Raw genomic sequence first — 15,883 nt, 5'->3', positions numbered from 1 at the left:
TCAAAGACGCCAAGAGTCTCCATGAGCCTCCATGAGACCCCAAAAGTCTCCAAGAGACGCCAAGAGTCTCCAAGAGACTCCAAAAGTCTCCAAGAGAAGCTCTAAGAGTCTCCATGAGTCCATGAGTTGATGAGTCTTCAAAAGTCTAAGAGTAACCAAGTTTCCTCCAGCTGTCTCAAATATACTCTAAAAGTCTCCAAGAGTATTCTAGAGTCTGAAAGGGTCCAAGAGTTCAAGAGTTCAAGAATCCAAAAGTCTTCAAGAGTCGAGTGCTTTAAAGTTAAGGAGTCTAATAGTCCAAGAGTCTAAGAGTTCAAGAGTCCAAGATTTCAACAGGTCAAGAGTCGAAGAGGCCTGGAGTTCAAGTGTCTCCAAGATACTCCAAAAGTCCCTAAAAGTCTCCAAGAATTTCCAAGAGTTTTCATGAGTCTCCGAGAGTCTCCAAGAAGTCGCCATGAGTCCAAGGGTAATAAAGAGTTCAACTGTCTCTAAGAGTCTAGCAGTTTCCAAGAGTCTCCAAGAACCTTCAAGATTTTACTACAGTTCCCAAGATTCTACAAGAGTCTCCAAGAGTCCGAAAGTCTCAATTCGTACAACTGTCTCCAAGAGTCCAACATTCTTCAAGAATCTTACAATCCAAGTCTCGAAGAGTCTCAAAAGTCTACAAGAGTTCAATAATCTCTAAAAATTTCAAGAGCCGAAGAGTTTCCAAAAAGACCAAGTGTCTTCAAGCGGCCCGGCCAAAAGTCCAATAGTCTTCAAGTTTCCAAGGGTCCAACAGTCCAAAAGTCATAAAGCCTTCAAGAGTCTAAGAGTCTCCAAAAGTCCAACATTCTCCAAGAGCCCAACAGTCACCAAGAGACCAATAGTCTCCGGGAGTTTCAAAGAGTCTCAAAAGTCTCCAATAGTCTTCAAGAGTCCGGGAGTTTCCAAGAATCAAAGAGTCTCCAAAAGTCCAAGATTATCCAAGCGTCTAGAAGTCTCCAAGAGTCCAACAGTCTCCAAGATTCCAACAATATCTAAGAGCCCAAGAGACCAATAGTATCCAAGAGTTTCAAAAAGTCTCAAAAGTCTCCAATAATTTCCAAGAGATAGAGAGTCTTCAAGAATCAAAGAGTCTCCAAGAGTCCAAGAGTCTCCAAGCATCCATGAGTCCCCAGCAGTCCAACAGTCTCCAAGAGTCCAACAGTTTTCAAGAGTTTCTACGAGTTTCGAAGATTTTTCAAATCTCCAAGATTCTACAGGAGTTCCCAAGAACTCAACAGCCTCTAATAGTCCAAGAGTTTTCAAGGGTCCAAAAGTTCAAGAGTCAACAAGATTTTACAAGTCTCCAAGAGTCCAAGAGTGTCAAATAGTTCAACAATCTCCAAGAGGCTCAAAAGTCTGCAATAGTCTACAACAGTCCATGATTCTTCACGAGTTCAAGTCCATGATTCTTCACGAGTTCAAAAGTCTTCAGAAACTCATGAGTCTCTAAGAGTCCAAGAGTCCAAGAGTCCAAGAGTCCAAGAGTCCAAGAGTCCAAAAGTCCAAGAGTCCAAAAATCCAAGAGTCCAAAAGCCCAAGGGTCCAAAAGTCCAAGAGTCCAAGAGTCCAAGAGTCCAAGAGTCCAAGAGTCCAAGAGTCCAAGAGTCCAAGGGTCCAAGAGTCCAAGAGTCCAAGAGTCCAAGAGTCCAAGAGTCCAAGAGTCCAAGAGTCCAAGAGTCCAAGAGTCCAAGAGTCCAAGAGTCCAAGAGTACAAGAGTCCAAGAGTCCAAGAGTCCAAGAGTCCAAGAGTCCAAGAGTCCAAGAGTCCAAGAGTCCAAGAGTCCAAGAGTCCAAGAGTCCAAGAGTCCAAGAGTCCAAGGGTCCAAGAGTCCAAGAGTCCAAGAGTCCAAGAGTCCAAGAGTCCAAGAGTCCAAGAGTCCAAGAGTCCAAGAGTACAAGAGTCCAAGAGTCCAAGAGTCCAAGAGTCCAAGAGTCCAAGAGTCCAAGAGTCCAAGAGTCCAAGAGTCCAAGAGTCCAAGAGTCCAAGAGTCCAAGAGTCCAAGAGTCCAAGAGTCCAAGAGTCCAAGAGTCCAAGAGTCCAAGAGTCCAAGAGTCCAAGAGTCCAAGAGTCCAAGAGTCCAAGAGTCCAAGAGTCCAAGAGTCCAAGAGTCCAAGAGTCCAAGAGTCCAAGAGTCCAAGAGTCCAAGAGTCCAAGAGTCCAAGAGTCCAAGAGTCCAAGAGTCCAAGAGTCCAAGAGTCCAAGAGTCCAAGAGTCCAAGAGTCCAAGAGTCCAAGAGTCCAAGAGTCCAAGAGTCCAAGAGTCCAAGAGTCCAAGAGTCCAAGAGTCCAAGAGTCCAAGAGTCCAAGAGTCCAAGAGTCCAAGAGTTCAAGAGTTCAAGAGTCCAAGAGTCCAAGAGTCCAAGAGTCCAAGAGTCCAAGAGTCCAAGAGTCCAAGAGTCCAAGAGTCCAAGAGTCCAAGAGTCCAAGAGTCCAAGAGTCCAAAAGTACAAGAGTCCAAGAGTTCAAGAGTCCAAGAGTTCAAGAGTTCAAGAGTTCAAGAGTTCAATAGTTCAAGAGTTCAAGAGTTCAAGAGTTCAAGAGTTCAAGAGTTCAAGAGTTCAAGAGTTCAAGAGTTCAAGAGTTCAAGAGTTCAAGAGTTCAAGAGCCCAAGAGTCCAAAACTACAAGAGTCCAAGAGTTCAAGAGTTCAAGAGTTCAAGAGTTCAAGAGTTCAAGAGTTCAAGAGTTCAAGAGTTCAAGAGTTCAAGAGTTCAAGAGTTCAAGAGTTCAAGAGTTCAAGAGTTCAAGAGTTCAAGAGTTCAAGAGTTCAAGAGTTCAAGAGTTCAAGAGTTCAAGAGTTCAAGAGTTCAAGAGTTCAAGAGTTCAAGAGTTCAAGAGTTCAAGAGTTCAATAGTTCAAGAGTTCAAGAGTTCAAGAGTTCAAGAGTTCAAGAGTTCAAGAGTTCAAGAGGTCAAGAGTTCAAGAGTTCAAGAGTTCAAGAGTTCAAGAGTTCAAGAGTTCAAGAGTTCAAGAGTTCAAGAGTTCAAGAGTTCAAGAGTTCAAGAGTTCAAGAGTTCAAGAGTTCAAGAGTTCAAGAGTTCAAGAGTTCAAGAGTTCAAGAGTTCAAGAGTTCAAGAGTTCAAGAGTTCAAGAGTTCAAGAGTTCAAGAGTTCAAGAGTTCAACAGTTCAAGAGTTCAAGAGTTCAAGAGTTCAAGAGTTCAAGAGTTCAAGAGTTCAAGAGTTCAAGAGTTCAAGAGTTCAAGAGTTCAAGAGTCCAAGAGTCCAAGAGTCCAATAGTCCAAAAGTCCAAAAGTCCAAGAGTCCAAAAGTCCAAGAGTCCAAGAGTCCAAAAGTCCAAGAGTCCAAGAGTCCAAGAGTCCAAGAGTCCAAGAGTCCAAGAGTCCAAGAGTCCAAGAGTCCAAGAGTCCAAGAGTCCAAGAGTCCAAGAGTCCAAGAGTCCAAGAGTCCAAGAGTCCAAGAGTCCAAGAGTCCAAGAGTCCAAGAGTCCAAGAGTCCAAGAGTCCAAGAGTCCAAGAGTCCAAGAGTCCAAGAGTCCAAGAGTCCAAGAGTCCAAGAGTCCAAGAGTCCAAGAGTCCAAGAGTCCAAGAGTCCAAGAGTCCAAGAGTCCAAGAGTCCAAGAGTCCAAGAGTCCAAGAGTCCAAGAGTCCAAGAGTCCAAGAGTCCAAGAGTCCAAGAGTCCAAGAGTCCAAGAGTCCAAGAGTCCAAGAGTCCAAGAGTCCAAGAGTCCAAGAGTCCAAGAGTCCAAGAGTCCAAGAGTCCAAGAGTCCAAGAGTCCAAGAGTTCAAGAGTCCAAGAGTTCAAGAGTCCAAGAGTCCAAAATTACAAGAGTTCAAGAGTTCAAGAGTTCAAGAGTTCAAGAGTTCAAGAGTTCAAGAGTTCAAGAGTTCAAGAGTTCAAGAGTTCAAGAGTTCAAGAGTTCAAGAGTTCAAGAGTTCAAGAGTTCAAGAGTTCAAGAGTTCAAGAGTTCAAGAGTTCAAGAGTTCAAGAGTTCAAGAGTTCAAGAGTTCAAGAGTTCAAGAGTTCAAGAGTTCAAGAGTTCAAGAGTTCAAGAGTTCAAGAGTTCAAGAGTTCAAGAGTTCAAGAGTTCAAGAGTTCAAGAGTTCAAGAGTTCAAGAGTTCAAGAGTTCAAGAGTTCAAGAGTTCAAGAGTTCAAGAGTTCAAGAGTTCAAGAGTTCAAGAGTTCAAGAGTTCAAGAGTTCAAGAGTTCAAGAGTCCAAAAGTCCAAGAGTCCAAGAGTCCAAGAGTCCAAGAGTCCAAGAGTCCAAGAGTCCAAGAGTTCAAGAGTTCAAGAGTTCAAGAGTTCAAGAGTTCAAGAGTTCAAGAGTTCAAGAGTTCAAGAGTTCAATAGTTCAAGAGTTCAAGAGTTCAAGAGTTCAAGAGTTCAAGAGTTCAAGAGTTCAAGAGTTCAAGAGTTCAAGAGTTCAAGAGTTCAAGAGTTCAAGAGTTCAAGAGTTCAAGAGTTCAAGAGTTCAAGAGTTCAAGAGTTCAAGAGTTCAAGAGTTCAAGAGTTCAAGAGTTCAAGAGTCCAAGAGTCCAAGAGTCCAATAGTCCAAAAGTCCAAAAGTCCAAGAGTCCAAAAGTCCAAGAGTCCAAGAGTCCAAAAGTCCAAGAGTCCAAGAGTCCAAGAGTCCAAGAGTCCAAGAGTCCAAGAGTCCAAGAGTCCAAGAGTCCAAGAGTCCAAGAGTCCAAGAGTCCAAGAGTCCAAGAGTCCAAGAGTCCAAGAGTCCAAGAGTCCAAGAGTCCAAGAGTCCAAGAGTCCAAGAGTCCAAGAGTCCAAGAGTCCAAGAGTCCAAGAGTCCAAGAGTCCAAGAGTCCAAGAGTCCAAGAGTCCAAGAGTCCAAGAGTCCAAGAGTCCAAGAGTCCAAGAGTCCAAGAGTCCAAGAGTCCAAGAGTCCAAGAGTCCAAGAGTCCAAGAGTCCAAGAGTCCAAGAGTCCAAGAGTCCAAGAGTCCAAGAGTCCAAGAGTCCAAGAGTCCAAGAGTCCAAGAGTCCAAGAGTCCAAGAGTCCAAGAGTCCAAGAGTCCAAGAGTCCAAGAGTCCAAGAGTTCAAGAGTCCAAGAGTTCAAGAGTCCAAGAGTCCAAAATTACAAGAGTTCAAGAGTTCAAGAGTTCAAGAGTTCAAGAGTTCAAGAGTTCAAGAGTTCAAGAGTTCAAGAGTTCAAGAGTTCAAGAGTTCAAGAGTTCAAGAGTTCAAGAGTTCAAGAGTTCAAGAGTTCAAGAGTTCAAGAGTTCAAGAGTTCAAGAGTTCAAGAGTTCAAGAGTTCAAGAGTTCAAGAGTTCAAGAGTTCAAGAGTTCAAGAGTTCAAGAGTTCAAGAGTTCAAGAGTTCAAGAGTTCAAGAGTTCAAGAGTTCAAGAGTTCAAGAGTTCAAGAGTTCAAGAGTTCAAGAGTTCAAGAGTTCAAGAGTTCAAGAGTTCAAGAGTTCAAGAGTTCAAGAGTTCAAGAGTTCAAGAGTTCAAGAGTTCAAGAGTTCAAGAGTTCAAGAGTTCAAGAGTTCAAGAGTTCAAGAGTTCAAGAGTTCAAGAGTTCAAGAGTTCAAGAGTTCAAGAGTTCAAGAGTCCAAAAGTCCAAGAGTCCAAGAGTCCAAGAGTCCAAGAGTCCAAGAGTCCAAGAGTTCAAGAGTTCAAGAGTTCAAGAGTTCAAGAGTTCAAGAGTTCAAGAGTTCAAGAGTTCAAGAGTTCAAGAGTTCAAGAGTTCAAGAGTTCAAGAGTTCAAGAGTTCAAGAGTTCAAGAGTTCAAGAGTTCAAGAGTTCAAGAGTTCAAGAGTTCAAGAGTTCAAGAGTTCAAGAGTTCAAGAGTTCAAGAGTTCAAGAGTTCAAGAGTTCAAGAGTTCAAGAGTTCAAGAGTTCAAGAGTTCAAGAGTTCAAGAGTTCAAGAGTTCAAGAGTTCAAGAGTTCAAGAGTTCAAGAGTTCAAGAGTTCAAGAGTTCAAGAGTTCAAGAGTTCAAGAGTTCAAGAGTTCAAGAGTTCAAGAGTTCAAGAGTTCAAGAGTTCAAGAGTTCAAGAGTTCAAGAGTTCAAGAGTTCAAGAGTTCAAGAGTTCAAGAGTTCAAGAGTTCAAGAGTTCAAGAGTTCAAGAGTTCAAGAGTTCAAGAGTTCAAGAGTTCAAGAGTTCAAGAGTTCAAGAGTTCAAGAGTTCAAGAGTTCAAGAGTTCAAGAGTCCAAGAGTCCAAAAGTACAAGAGTTCAAGAGTTCAAGAGTTCAAGAGTTCAAGAGTTCAAGAGTTCAAGAGTTCAAGAGTTCAAGAGTTCAAGAGTTCAAGAGTTCAAGAGTTCAAGAGTTCAAGAGTTCAAGAGTTCAAGAGTTCAAGAGTTCAAGAGTTCAAGAGTTCAAGAGTTCAAGAGTTCAAGAGTTCAAGAGTTCAAGAGTTCAAGAGTTCAAGAGTTCAAGAGTTCAAGAGTTCAAGAGTTCAAGAGTTCAAGAGTTCAAGAGTTCAAGAGTTCAAGAGTTCAAGAGTTCAAGAGTTCAAGAGTTCAAGAGTTCAAGAGTTCAAGAGTTCAAGAGTTCAAGAGTCCAAAAGTCCAAGAGTCCAAGAGTCCAAGAGTCCAAGAGTCCAAGAGTCCAAGAGTCCAAGAGTCCAAGAGTTCAAGAGTTCAAGAGTTCAAGAGTTCAAGAGTTCAAGAGTTCAAGAGTTCAAGAGTTCAAGAGTTCAAGAGTTCAAGAGTTCAAGAGTTCAAGAGTTCAAGAGTTCAAGAGTTCAAGAGTTCAAGAGTTCAAGAGTTCAAGAGTTCAAGAGTTCAAGAGTTCAAGAGTTCAAGAGTTCAAGAGTTCAAGAGTTCAAGAGTTCAAGAGTTCAAGAGTTCAAGAGTTCAAGAGTTCAAGAGTTCAAGAGTTCAAGAGTTCAAGAGTTCAAGAGTTCAAGAGTTCAAGAGTTCAAGAGTTCAAGAGTTCAAGAGTTCAAGAGTTCAAGAGTTCAAGAGTTCAAGAGTTCAAGAGTTCAAGAGTTCAAGAGTTCAAGAGTTCAAGAGTTCAAGAGTTCAAGAGTTCAAGAGTTCAAGAGTTCAAGAGTTCAAGAGTTCAAGAGTTCAAGAGTTCAAGAGTTCAAGAGTTCAAGAGTTCAAGAGTTCAAGAGTTCAAGAGTTCAAGAGTTCAAGAGTTCAAGAGTTCAAGAGTTCAAGAGTTCAAGAGTTCAAGAGTTCAAGAGTTCAAGAGTTCAAGAGTTCAAGAGTTCAAGAGTTCAAGAGTTCAAGAGTTCAAGAGTTCAAGAGTTCAAGAGTTCAAGAGTTCAAGAGTTCAAGAGTTCAAGAGTTCAAGAGTTCAAGAGTTCAAGAGTTCAAGAGTTCAAGAGTTCAAGAGTTCAAGAGTTCAAGAGTTCAAGAGTGCAAGAGTTCAAGAGTTCAAGAGTTCAAGAGTTCAAGAGTTCAAGAGTTCAAGAGTTCAAGAGTTCAAGAGTTCAAGAGTTCAAGAGTTCAAGAGTTCAAGAGTTCAAGAGTTCAAGAGTTCAAGAGTTCAAGAGTTCAAGAGTTCAAGAGTTCAAGAGTTCAAGAGTTCAAGAGTTCAAGAGTTCAAGAGTTCAAGAGTTCAAGAGTTCAAGAGTTCAAGAGTTCAAGAGTTCAAGAGTTCAAGAGTTCAAGAGTTCAAGAGTTCAAGAGTTCAAGAGTTCAAGAGTTCAAGAGTTCAAGAGTTCAAGAGTTCAAGAGTTCAAGAGTTCAAGAGTTCAAGAGTTCAAGAGTTCAAGAGTTCAAGAGTTCAAGAGTTCAAGAGTTCAAGAGTTCAAGAGTTCAAGAGTTCAAGAGTTCAAGAGTTCAAGAGTTCAAGAGTTCAAGAGTTCAAGAGTTCAAGAGTGCAAGAGTTCAAGAGTTCAAGAGTTCAAGAGTTCATGAGTTCAAGAGTTCAAGAGTTCAAGAGTTCATGAGTTCATGAGTTCATGAGTTCAAGAGTTCAAGAGTTCATGAGTTCATGAGTTCATGAGTTCAAGAGTTCAAGAGTTCAAGAGTTCATGAGTTCAAGAGTTCAAGAGTTCAAGAGTTCAAGAGTTCAAGAATTCAAGAGTTCAAGAGTTCAAGATTTCTGAAGTTCTAGAGTTCTAGAGTTTTAGCGTTCTAGACTTCTAAAGTTCTGGAGTTCAAGAGTTCTAGAGTTTTAGAGTTCTAGATTTCTGGAGTTCTAGAGTACTAGAGCTCTAGAGTTCAAGAGCTCTAGAGTTCAAGAGCTCAAGAGTGTTCTAGAGTTTTAGAGTTCTACAGTTCTAGAGTTTTAGAGTTCTGGAGATCTTGAGTTCTAGAGTTCTAGAATTTTAGAGTTCTAGAGTTCTAGTGTTCTAGAGTTCAAGAGCTCAAAAGTTCAAGAGGTGTCAAGTGCTAGAGTTCCAGAGTTATAGAGTTCTAGAACTGCGGAGTTCTAGAGTTATGGAGATCTTGAATTCTAGAGTTTTAGAGTTCTAGAGCTCTAGAATTCCAGAGTTCTAGAGTTGTAGAGTTCCAGAGTTTTAGAGTTTTAGAGTTCTACAGTTCTAGAGTTTTAGAGTTCTGGAGATCTTGAGTTCTAGAGTTCTAGAATTTTAGAGTTCTAGAGTTCTAGTGTTCTAGAGTTCAAGAGCTCAAAAGTTCAAGAGGTGTCAAGTGCTAGAGTTCCAGAGTTATAGAGTTCTAGAACTGCGGAGTTCTAGAGTTATGGAGATCTTGAATTCTAGAGTTTTAGAGTTCTAGAGCTCTAGAATTCCAGAGTTCTAGAGTTGTAGAGTTCCAGAGTTTTAGAGTTTTAGAGTTCTGGAGTTATAGTGTTATAGAGTTCAAGAGGTCAAGTGCTCTAGAGTTATGGTGATCTTGAGTTCTAGAGTTATAGAGTTCTAGAATTTTATAGTTCTAGAGCTCTAGAGTTCTAGAGTTCAAGATTGTTTTAGAGCTCTAGAGTTGTAGAGTTCTTGAACTCAAGAGTGTTCTAGAGTTCTAGAGTTGTAGATATCTGGAGTTCTAGGGTTCAAGAGTTCAAGAGTTCAAGAGTTCAAGAGTTCGAGAGTTCGAGCGTTCAAAAGTTCGGGAGTTTATGTGTTCAAGGGTTCAAGAATTAAGAATCCAAAAGTCCAAATGAGTTCAACAATTGTAGAGTTTATGAATTCAAGATTCATTTTAAAATCCCAAGGGCCCAGGAGTCCAAAAGTCCATGTATCCAAGGATCGTAGATTCATAAAACACTTACGTCACAATGCAGAAACTCTCGCGAGGACGTCCCAGAGCAACGTCGCTTATTTTACTTCACTCAAAATAGTCCTTCAAAAAGTTTCTGCTGATTTTGAGTGCCCAATTGTAGCGTCAGTCACCGGAACAATGCACAGTTCATTTAGAATCAAGAGCGGTGGGCATCAGAGACCATGCAAAACTCAAATGAAAGAAGGAAAAAAAACACTCAAACTCCTCCACCGAATGACGTGCGGTGGTTTTGACATGCACTATAATTGGTTTGAAATTATGGTCCGCAATTGTGTAGGCCTCAGCATATTGTTGGTTTTTTGTTGTTTCGTTAGACCCTCGCCACAATGCGCAACAAAAGACCACAAGAGTTGCAATTTTGCGCTCTTGATTGAAATGAAAATATGAACTACTGCAGCCCGGAATATTCAGTGAGTGAAATGTCATTCTCATTCATTGTAGCCAGTTTCTTGGTAGTAATTTAAGCACCATCCATCATCAAGCCGAAGCTCGTTTCTTTGACTTATGTAGGTCGGCAAGAGGCAGGCACACCTTCTCAGTATGCATGGCTTGCGAAAATGCAGAGTCGTACACATCCGCCTTCGTTCCTCGGCCCTCTTCTTTCCCACCCCCTTCATCAGACCCATCGCATTTATGCACATCATCGTAAATTCCCCTAAACTTGAATGAGCAAGGGATTCGTACCGTAATTTACGAGTGTGGGTGTGTGCATTTTGTCTGCAAATGGTTCTTCTGGTATGTGCATTCAGAAAACGGCACTCCTGCACAGAATGCACAAGAGGTTGACCCTCGTCCCATCATCTTTTGAACTTTTCTCAGCTCATCTAAGAATCTGCTGACGAACCCAGCCAGCGATTGCAAACTGCTCCCGTTTGTGTGCTCGTGTTCCTTCGGAATGGGGCATATTTTCCGTGATGTTCACCGTGAGGCGAGTGCGAGTGGGAGGGAGCGAGGGAGGTAGGATGTTTTTCTGTTGCAGTCAGCCAGCCAGCAAGCAAGCAAGCAAGCAAGGAATGGGTAATTCCGAATGATCCCAAAACGATCCGAAGCTACTGGCAGTTCAAAGCGATTACGGTTTTGCCGTTTTGCCGAGGGTTTGGAAATTCCCCCGGAATCGGAACCGTTTGAACTACAGAAAACATATTAAATTGCTATTGTACGGTACAGAACTTACCCTCGAACGTCCTCGGCCACCTCCGCTTCCAGCGTAGCTGCCGCCGCCGCCGCCGCCACCATCGTAGCCGCCTCGAGCTGGAAACTGCATCGATTCCGGGGTGTTTTCGGGAAAGCAAAAATGGAAAAGAAGATGCACACTATTAGCTAACAATTTTGTTCCTGGTAAATATCATAACTTGGAAACGGAAGGCACACTGCACACTGCACACGCACACGCATGACAAAAGATAAACATCGTACGAGATTATTTACCGGTTCGAGACGCAAGTTTTCCGGAGACACACAGTCACAGTCATGGTTTCGAAGGATTTGTACAGAAATTGCGAAGCTAGTTTTGATTACGTATGCATAGTGCATTTGTTGAGAAAGTTTCAACCTTGTTCATTTCATTTAAAAGTTTTCATAATTTTCTCTTACTATTTTTGTGATGGTACTGAGACTTGATAAAATTATATTTGAGTATATCAAATTATTATTCACGAATTATTTGTAGTAAGCTAAAATAGGTAAATGAAAACGAAAGAGCAAGTTTTCACAAAATAAAAATGTACAAAAAGTCAAAGTAAACCCTCCCATAAGCTCTTCTCGTACTCTTTTGTAATAAACTTAAAGCTTTCTAGTGCATTCTTGGCCTTTTGGTAGCACAGAAGAGAGACTGATTAACTGCAAAAACCGTGCCGAGCATACTCCGAAAAAAAGGGAGTTCCATTCAATTGATTGACTCTCTGAGCATTGTTTCATCATATCCAGAGTAGTTCAATTGGCAAGGCGGTTTCTACGGACTGGAGAAGGATCCGAGTTCAAGTCTCATGTCCGATGTACTTTTTATCATTTTTTTTAATTTGACTTTTTTTTCGTTATTGTACTTTTCTGTGTTGATTGACTTTCAACAGTCTGTTAAAAATCTGTTTTTCGTTAGGTACACATCGAAAGTAAAAGTAAGTGTTTACGGTTACTTACGTCATAACGTAAAAATAGAACAAAATCGTGGTTGTGTCACTGGAAACGTCTAAACCATCCACTCTGAAACATGCTGCTTACAGTCATTTCTCCGAGTCGTTTCATTGAAAATCATTCGCTCGACAGTCGTTTTGCTGTCGACCTTCGCCACAATGCGCAACAAAAAAAAGCCATTTCGCCGACAGCCGTTACACCGAAAACCATTCAATATAAAGCCATCATCGAAAGCCATGCCATGAAGAGACATTTCGCCAAAAATCGTTTCACCAAAAGCCACATCAGTGGAAGCCATACAATCGAAGATCGTAACACCGAAAGTCGTTTAAGCAAAAGTCACTTCATCGAAAGTCATTTCGCTTAAGCTATATCAACAACCGAAAGGTTTTTCACCGAAAGTCATTTGACCGAAAGCCATTTCATCGGGAAATCTTTTCCCCAAGCTCATTTTATCTAAAGTCGTTTGTACGAAAGCCTCTTCAATTCAATCGAAAGTCGTTATTTATTTATTTATTTCTTCAAGCAAATGTAGACTACATATAAATGGGTTAACAATGTTCACTTACATACTACGGAAAGTCGGTTTCATCGAAAGTCGTTTAACCGAAAGCCACTTAATTTAAGATTCCGAATTCAAAATTCGGAAGCCATCCTCAACGGTTAACCGAGAGTCATTTTATCAAAAGTCATTTCAGCCAAATTTTTTTCACCCGAAACCATCCCAGCGAAAGTAATTCAAATGATTGAAAGTAATTTTTATCAAAAGTGATTTCTTCGAAAAATCACTTCATCGAAAGCCATTCCGCCTAAGTTATGTTAACAGGCGGAAGCCATTCCGCCGAAAATCATTTAATCGAAAACCATTTCATACGGTCCTTTCACCAAAAGTTGTTCTAAAAAATCATTATTTTTGCCTTTCTCATAAAGAAAGGTTATGCAATCACTGTGAAAACCGACTTTTGAGTTTCATATACCATTCGACTCAGTTCGTCGAGTACGCAAAATGTCTGTGTGTGTATGTGCGTATGTCTGTATGTAACGTTCTTTTGCACTAACTTTTCTCGGAGATGGCTGAACCGATTTTCACCAACTTAGATTCAAATGAAAGGTCTTGTGGTCTCATAAAAAAATCCCAAATATTATTTGGATCCGACTTCCGGTTCCGGAGTTATGGGGCAAAATGTGCAAAAAATGAAAATATGTGTTCTAAATTTTCTCATAGATAGCGCGATCGATTTTCATAAACTTAGGTTCAACACGGAATTCCTGAATTTCAGCCGGATCCGGGTAAATTGTGTTAAAAATTTTATACCATCACCGAAAAGGGCGAAAAACCGTAAAAAAATTTCTAAATCGACCCAAACCTGAATTATTTAAACGTTAAAACTTTAAACGAGTTTTCTCGAAAGCAAGTTTTGAAAGTTTGCGTCCAACGTCATTCAAAAACTACTGTCTCAATTTTTTTTCAAATTTTGCACAAACTTTCCCAGACCTCAACGTTTTCCTTTTCGTTGTTTGTCACTTTGGAGAGGTTTTACAGCTACAAAATGGCGGATTTTTTGCGCGCAAAATCGTAATTTAAACATTAAACAACCACCAAAAATTAAAAAAAAAACAAACTGAAACGTTGGGGTCTAGCAAAGCATTTATTCTATCTATGATTTGTAGACTTCTGATAAGTCTGCGTTAAGATAGCGGACACAGCGTTTTCAAAAATACCTCTTCGCCGACTTATTTCTCAATATTACAAAAATCACAAAATGTTTGAGTATCTTTTGTTGAACGATAGTTCTGAAAAAATCTCTAAAATGATGCTTTCTTCATCATTTCAACCCGACCCCTTCCTTAAATAAAATCATTAAAAAAAACCCGGAAGCTATTTCACCGGATGCCGTTTAATCGAAAGCCATTTCTCCGAAAATCATTAAATTTAAAATCATTTCTCTGAGAGCCGCTTCAGTGAAAATGCTCGAAATGATCGAACGTCGTTTCTCCGACAGTCATAACGTCGTAAGTCATTCCGCCGGCAGCAATTTCACCGAAAGTGTTTTTAATCGTAACCATTCTAGCAAAAGTCGTTTCACAAAACTTAGCCACTTTATCAAAAGCCGTTTCACCGAGGATCATATCTGCGAAAGTCATATAATTAAAAGCCTTTTCGCCAAAAGCCATTTAACCGACAATCATGAAATATAAGGTCATTTTACCGAAAGTTCTGTAATCGGAAGTAATCTGATCAGATATCTTTTCACCGACAGCCATTTAATCGAAGGCTGGTCTACTGATCTTAAATTGTTACCTCGAAAGCCATGTCATTTCATTAAAAGTCATGACACCGAAAGTCATTCCATCGAATATCGTTTAATCAGCAATCATTTCACCGCCAAACCATTTCAGCAGCAGTGAACCGAAGGACATTTCACTGAAAGTCATTTAATCGAAAACCATGTTAACAAAAAAAATCTTCTTTCGAAACATATTTCATCTAAAGTCGTTTCTACGAAAGCCATTTTGGTGCAAGTTATTCAATCGAAAGTCATTATACCGAAAGTCGTTTCATCGAGAATTGTTTAACCGAAAACCACTTGATTTAAACCATATCAAAATTTGGCAGCCTACTCAACGAAAGTCGTTTATTCGAAAGCGATTTCATCAAAAGTCATTTAATCAAGAATCGTTTCATCGAAAAACCATTTTAGCGGATGTTATTCAATCAAAGTCGTTCAGTCGAAAATCGTTTCATAGAAAGCCATTCCGCTTCAGCTATAATAACAGTCGAAAGCCATTTCACCGAATGTCATTTAATCGAAAACTATTTTTAACAAAAGTCGCGACACCGGAGGTCATTTCATCGAAAGTCATTTCACCGGAAACCAGTTCACTGGAAGTCATTTCCATTTCACGGAAAACCATTTTATCTAAATTTGTTCACAAAAAGCCAGTTAAACGAAGCCATTTCACCACAAGCCACTTTAGTAGAAGCCATTTCGTCGTCGTTGCATCGAAAGCCTTTTCACCGAAAGTTTTTTAACCGAAAACTATTTTACCAAAAATCGTGACAGTGAAGGTCATTTCATCGAAAGTTATTTCATCTAGTCATTTTACCGGAAACCAAATCACCGGAAGTCACTTCACGAAGAGTCATTTCATCTAAATTCGTTCGTTTGCCAGTTAAACGAAAGTTATGTCACCAAAAGCCATTTCAGTAGAAACCATTTCATCGAAAGTCGTTTCATCGAAAGCCCTTTCACCGGAAGTCATTTAATCGAAATCCATTTCACCGAAAGCCATTTAATCGAAATCCATTTTACCAAAAGTCGCGACACCGGAGGTCATTTCATCGAAAGTCATTTCTTCTAAAGTCATTTAACCGGAAACCAGTTCACTGGAAGTCACTTGACGAAAAGCCATTTCATCAAGCGTTGCTTCGCCGAACGCCTTTCCGCTGATGAATATAAACTATACAGTAGGGTGATTTTTCATAACTGAAAACGGGCGGAACTTACCCATATCCAATTTAGCTCAAATTTCGCATGGGCACTTTTTTCTTGAGATGCTTAAACTGTTGAGTACTATTATACGGCATAATAATAATTACTCGAATTTATTTAATAGAGAGCCGTATCTCCGAATTTCTCTGATTTAATCGTCATTTAATCGACAGCTATTTTCTAAAAAGACGTTTCAGTGAAGGCTGTTTCATCAAAAGCCGTTTCACCGAAAACCATTTAACCGGAAGTCATTTAATCGAAACAGTCGTATCTCCGAATATCTCTGAGTCATTTAATCGATAGCTATTTTCTAAAAAGACGTTTCAATGAAGGCCGTTTCATTAAAAACCGTTCCACCAAAATCCATTTCACCGGAAGTCGTTTAATCGAAAATCGTTTCTTCGTAAGTCGTTTCATCGAAAGTCGTTTCATCAAATATTTAATGCTTCACCTAAAGCCATTCCGATGATGAATTTCTTAAAAAAAATACTGTTTTGGCAAGGGATGAAAAAACAATCATCTAGAAGAAAAACTTCTGTTTTGGCAAGGGATATGCAGATGCGAAAAATAAAACAGTTTTCGGTAAAGTCGTTCAATCGAAAGTCCGTCCGTCATCTACAGTCGTTTCACTGAAAGTAATTTCATCTCTTTCTCTAAAATCGATTAGTTTTAATTAATTTTAATGATTCGACAATGAATGCGAAAAAATATCTAAAGTTCGATACAATCATTGTTCTCGACTTCATAACTCAGTGCAACGACTATATATCTGAAAATCAACACGGATTTATGCCTAAACGGTCAATGAAGCTAGTAACTTACATATCTTTTATCATGCTAGACGCTCATTCGTGCCGTGACTATCGGATCGATCGGACGTAAATTCTGCTTTCTCCAATCGCGTGGTGAATTGTTTTATTCCGTTATCAAGGTCATCCCGTATTCTATTGTGTGCATCAGTGCGGTCGAGTGATAGTTCTAATTAATCCGTTCTCAAGGCCGACTGTGAGCTTGTGTAAAGCAGCACTGCGTGTGGTACCGTTAGCCAGCGCCAGCGCTGGGCGCTGCGTATATATCGTTGTACATTAGAAACAGTGATAAATATATATAGTGATAAAAAGATTGG

The 15,883-nt window shown here is 40.2% G+C and overlaps 1 protein-coding gene across 12 annotated transcripts in view; it reads right to left on the bottom strand.

The window, feature by feature from the left end:
* Positions 1-15,883, bottom strand: part of LOC131426183 (disintegrin and metalloproteinase domain-containing protein 33) — a 1,149,595-nt gene that overhangs the window by 390,139 nt on the left and 743,573 nt on the right. For all 12 annotated transcript variants that reach the window (XM_058588702.1, XM_058588703.1, XM_058588711.1 and 9 more), the window contains one exon: positions 10,308-10,391. In XM_058588702.1, coding sequence (XP_058444685.1) covers positions 10,308-10,391 — 84 coding nt within the window. The remainder of the gene's footprint in view (positions 1-10,307; positions 10,392-15,883) is intronic.

This window comes from Malaya genurostris, chromosome 1 (assembly GCF_030247185.1).
Source record: "Malaya genurostris strain Urasoe2022 chromosome 1, Malgen_1.1, whole genome shotgun sequence".
NCBI lineage: Eukaryota > Metazoa > Arthropoda > Insecta > Diptera > Culicidae > Malaya > Malaya genurostris.
Note: the sequence above shows the minus strand (reverse complement) of the source record. Positions and strands in the feature narration are given on the sequence as shown.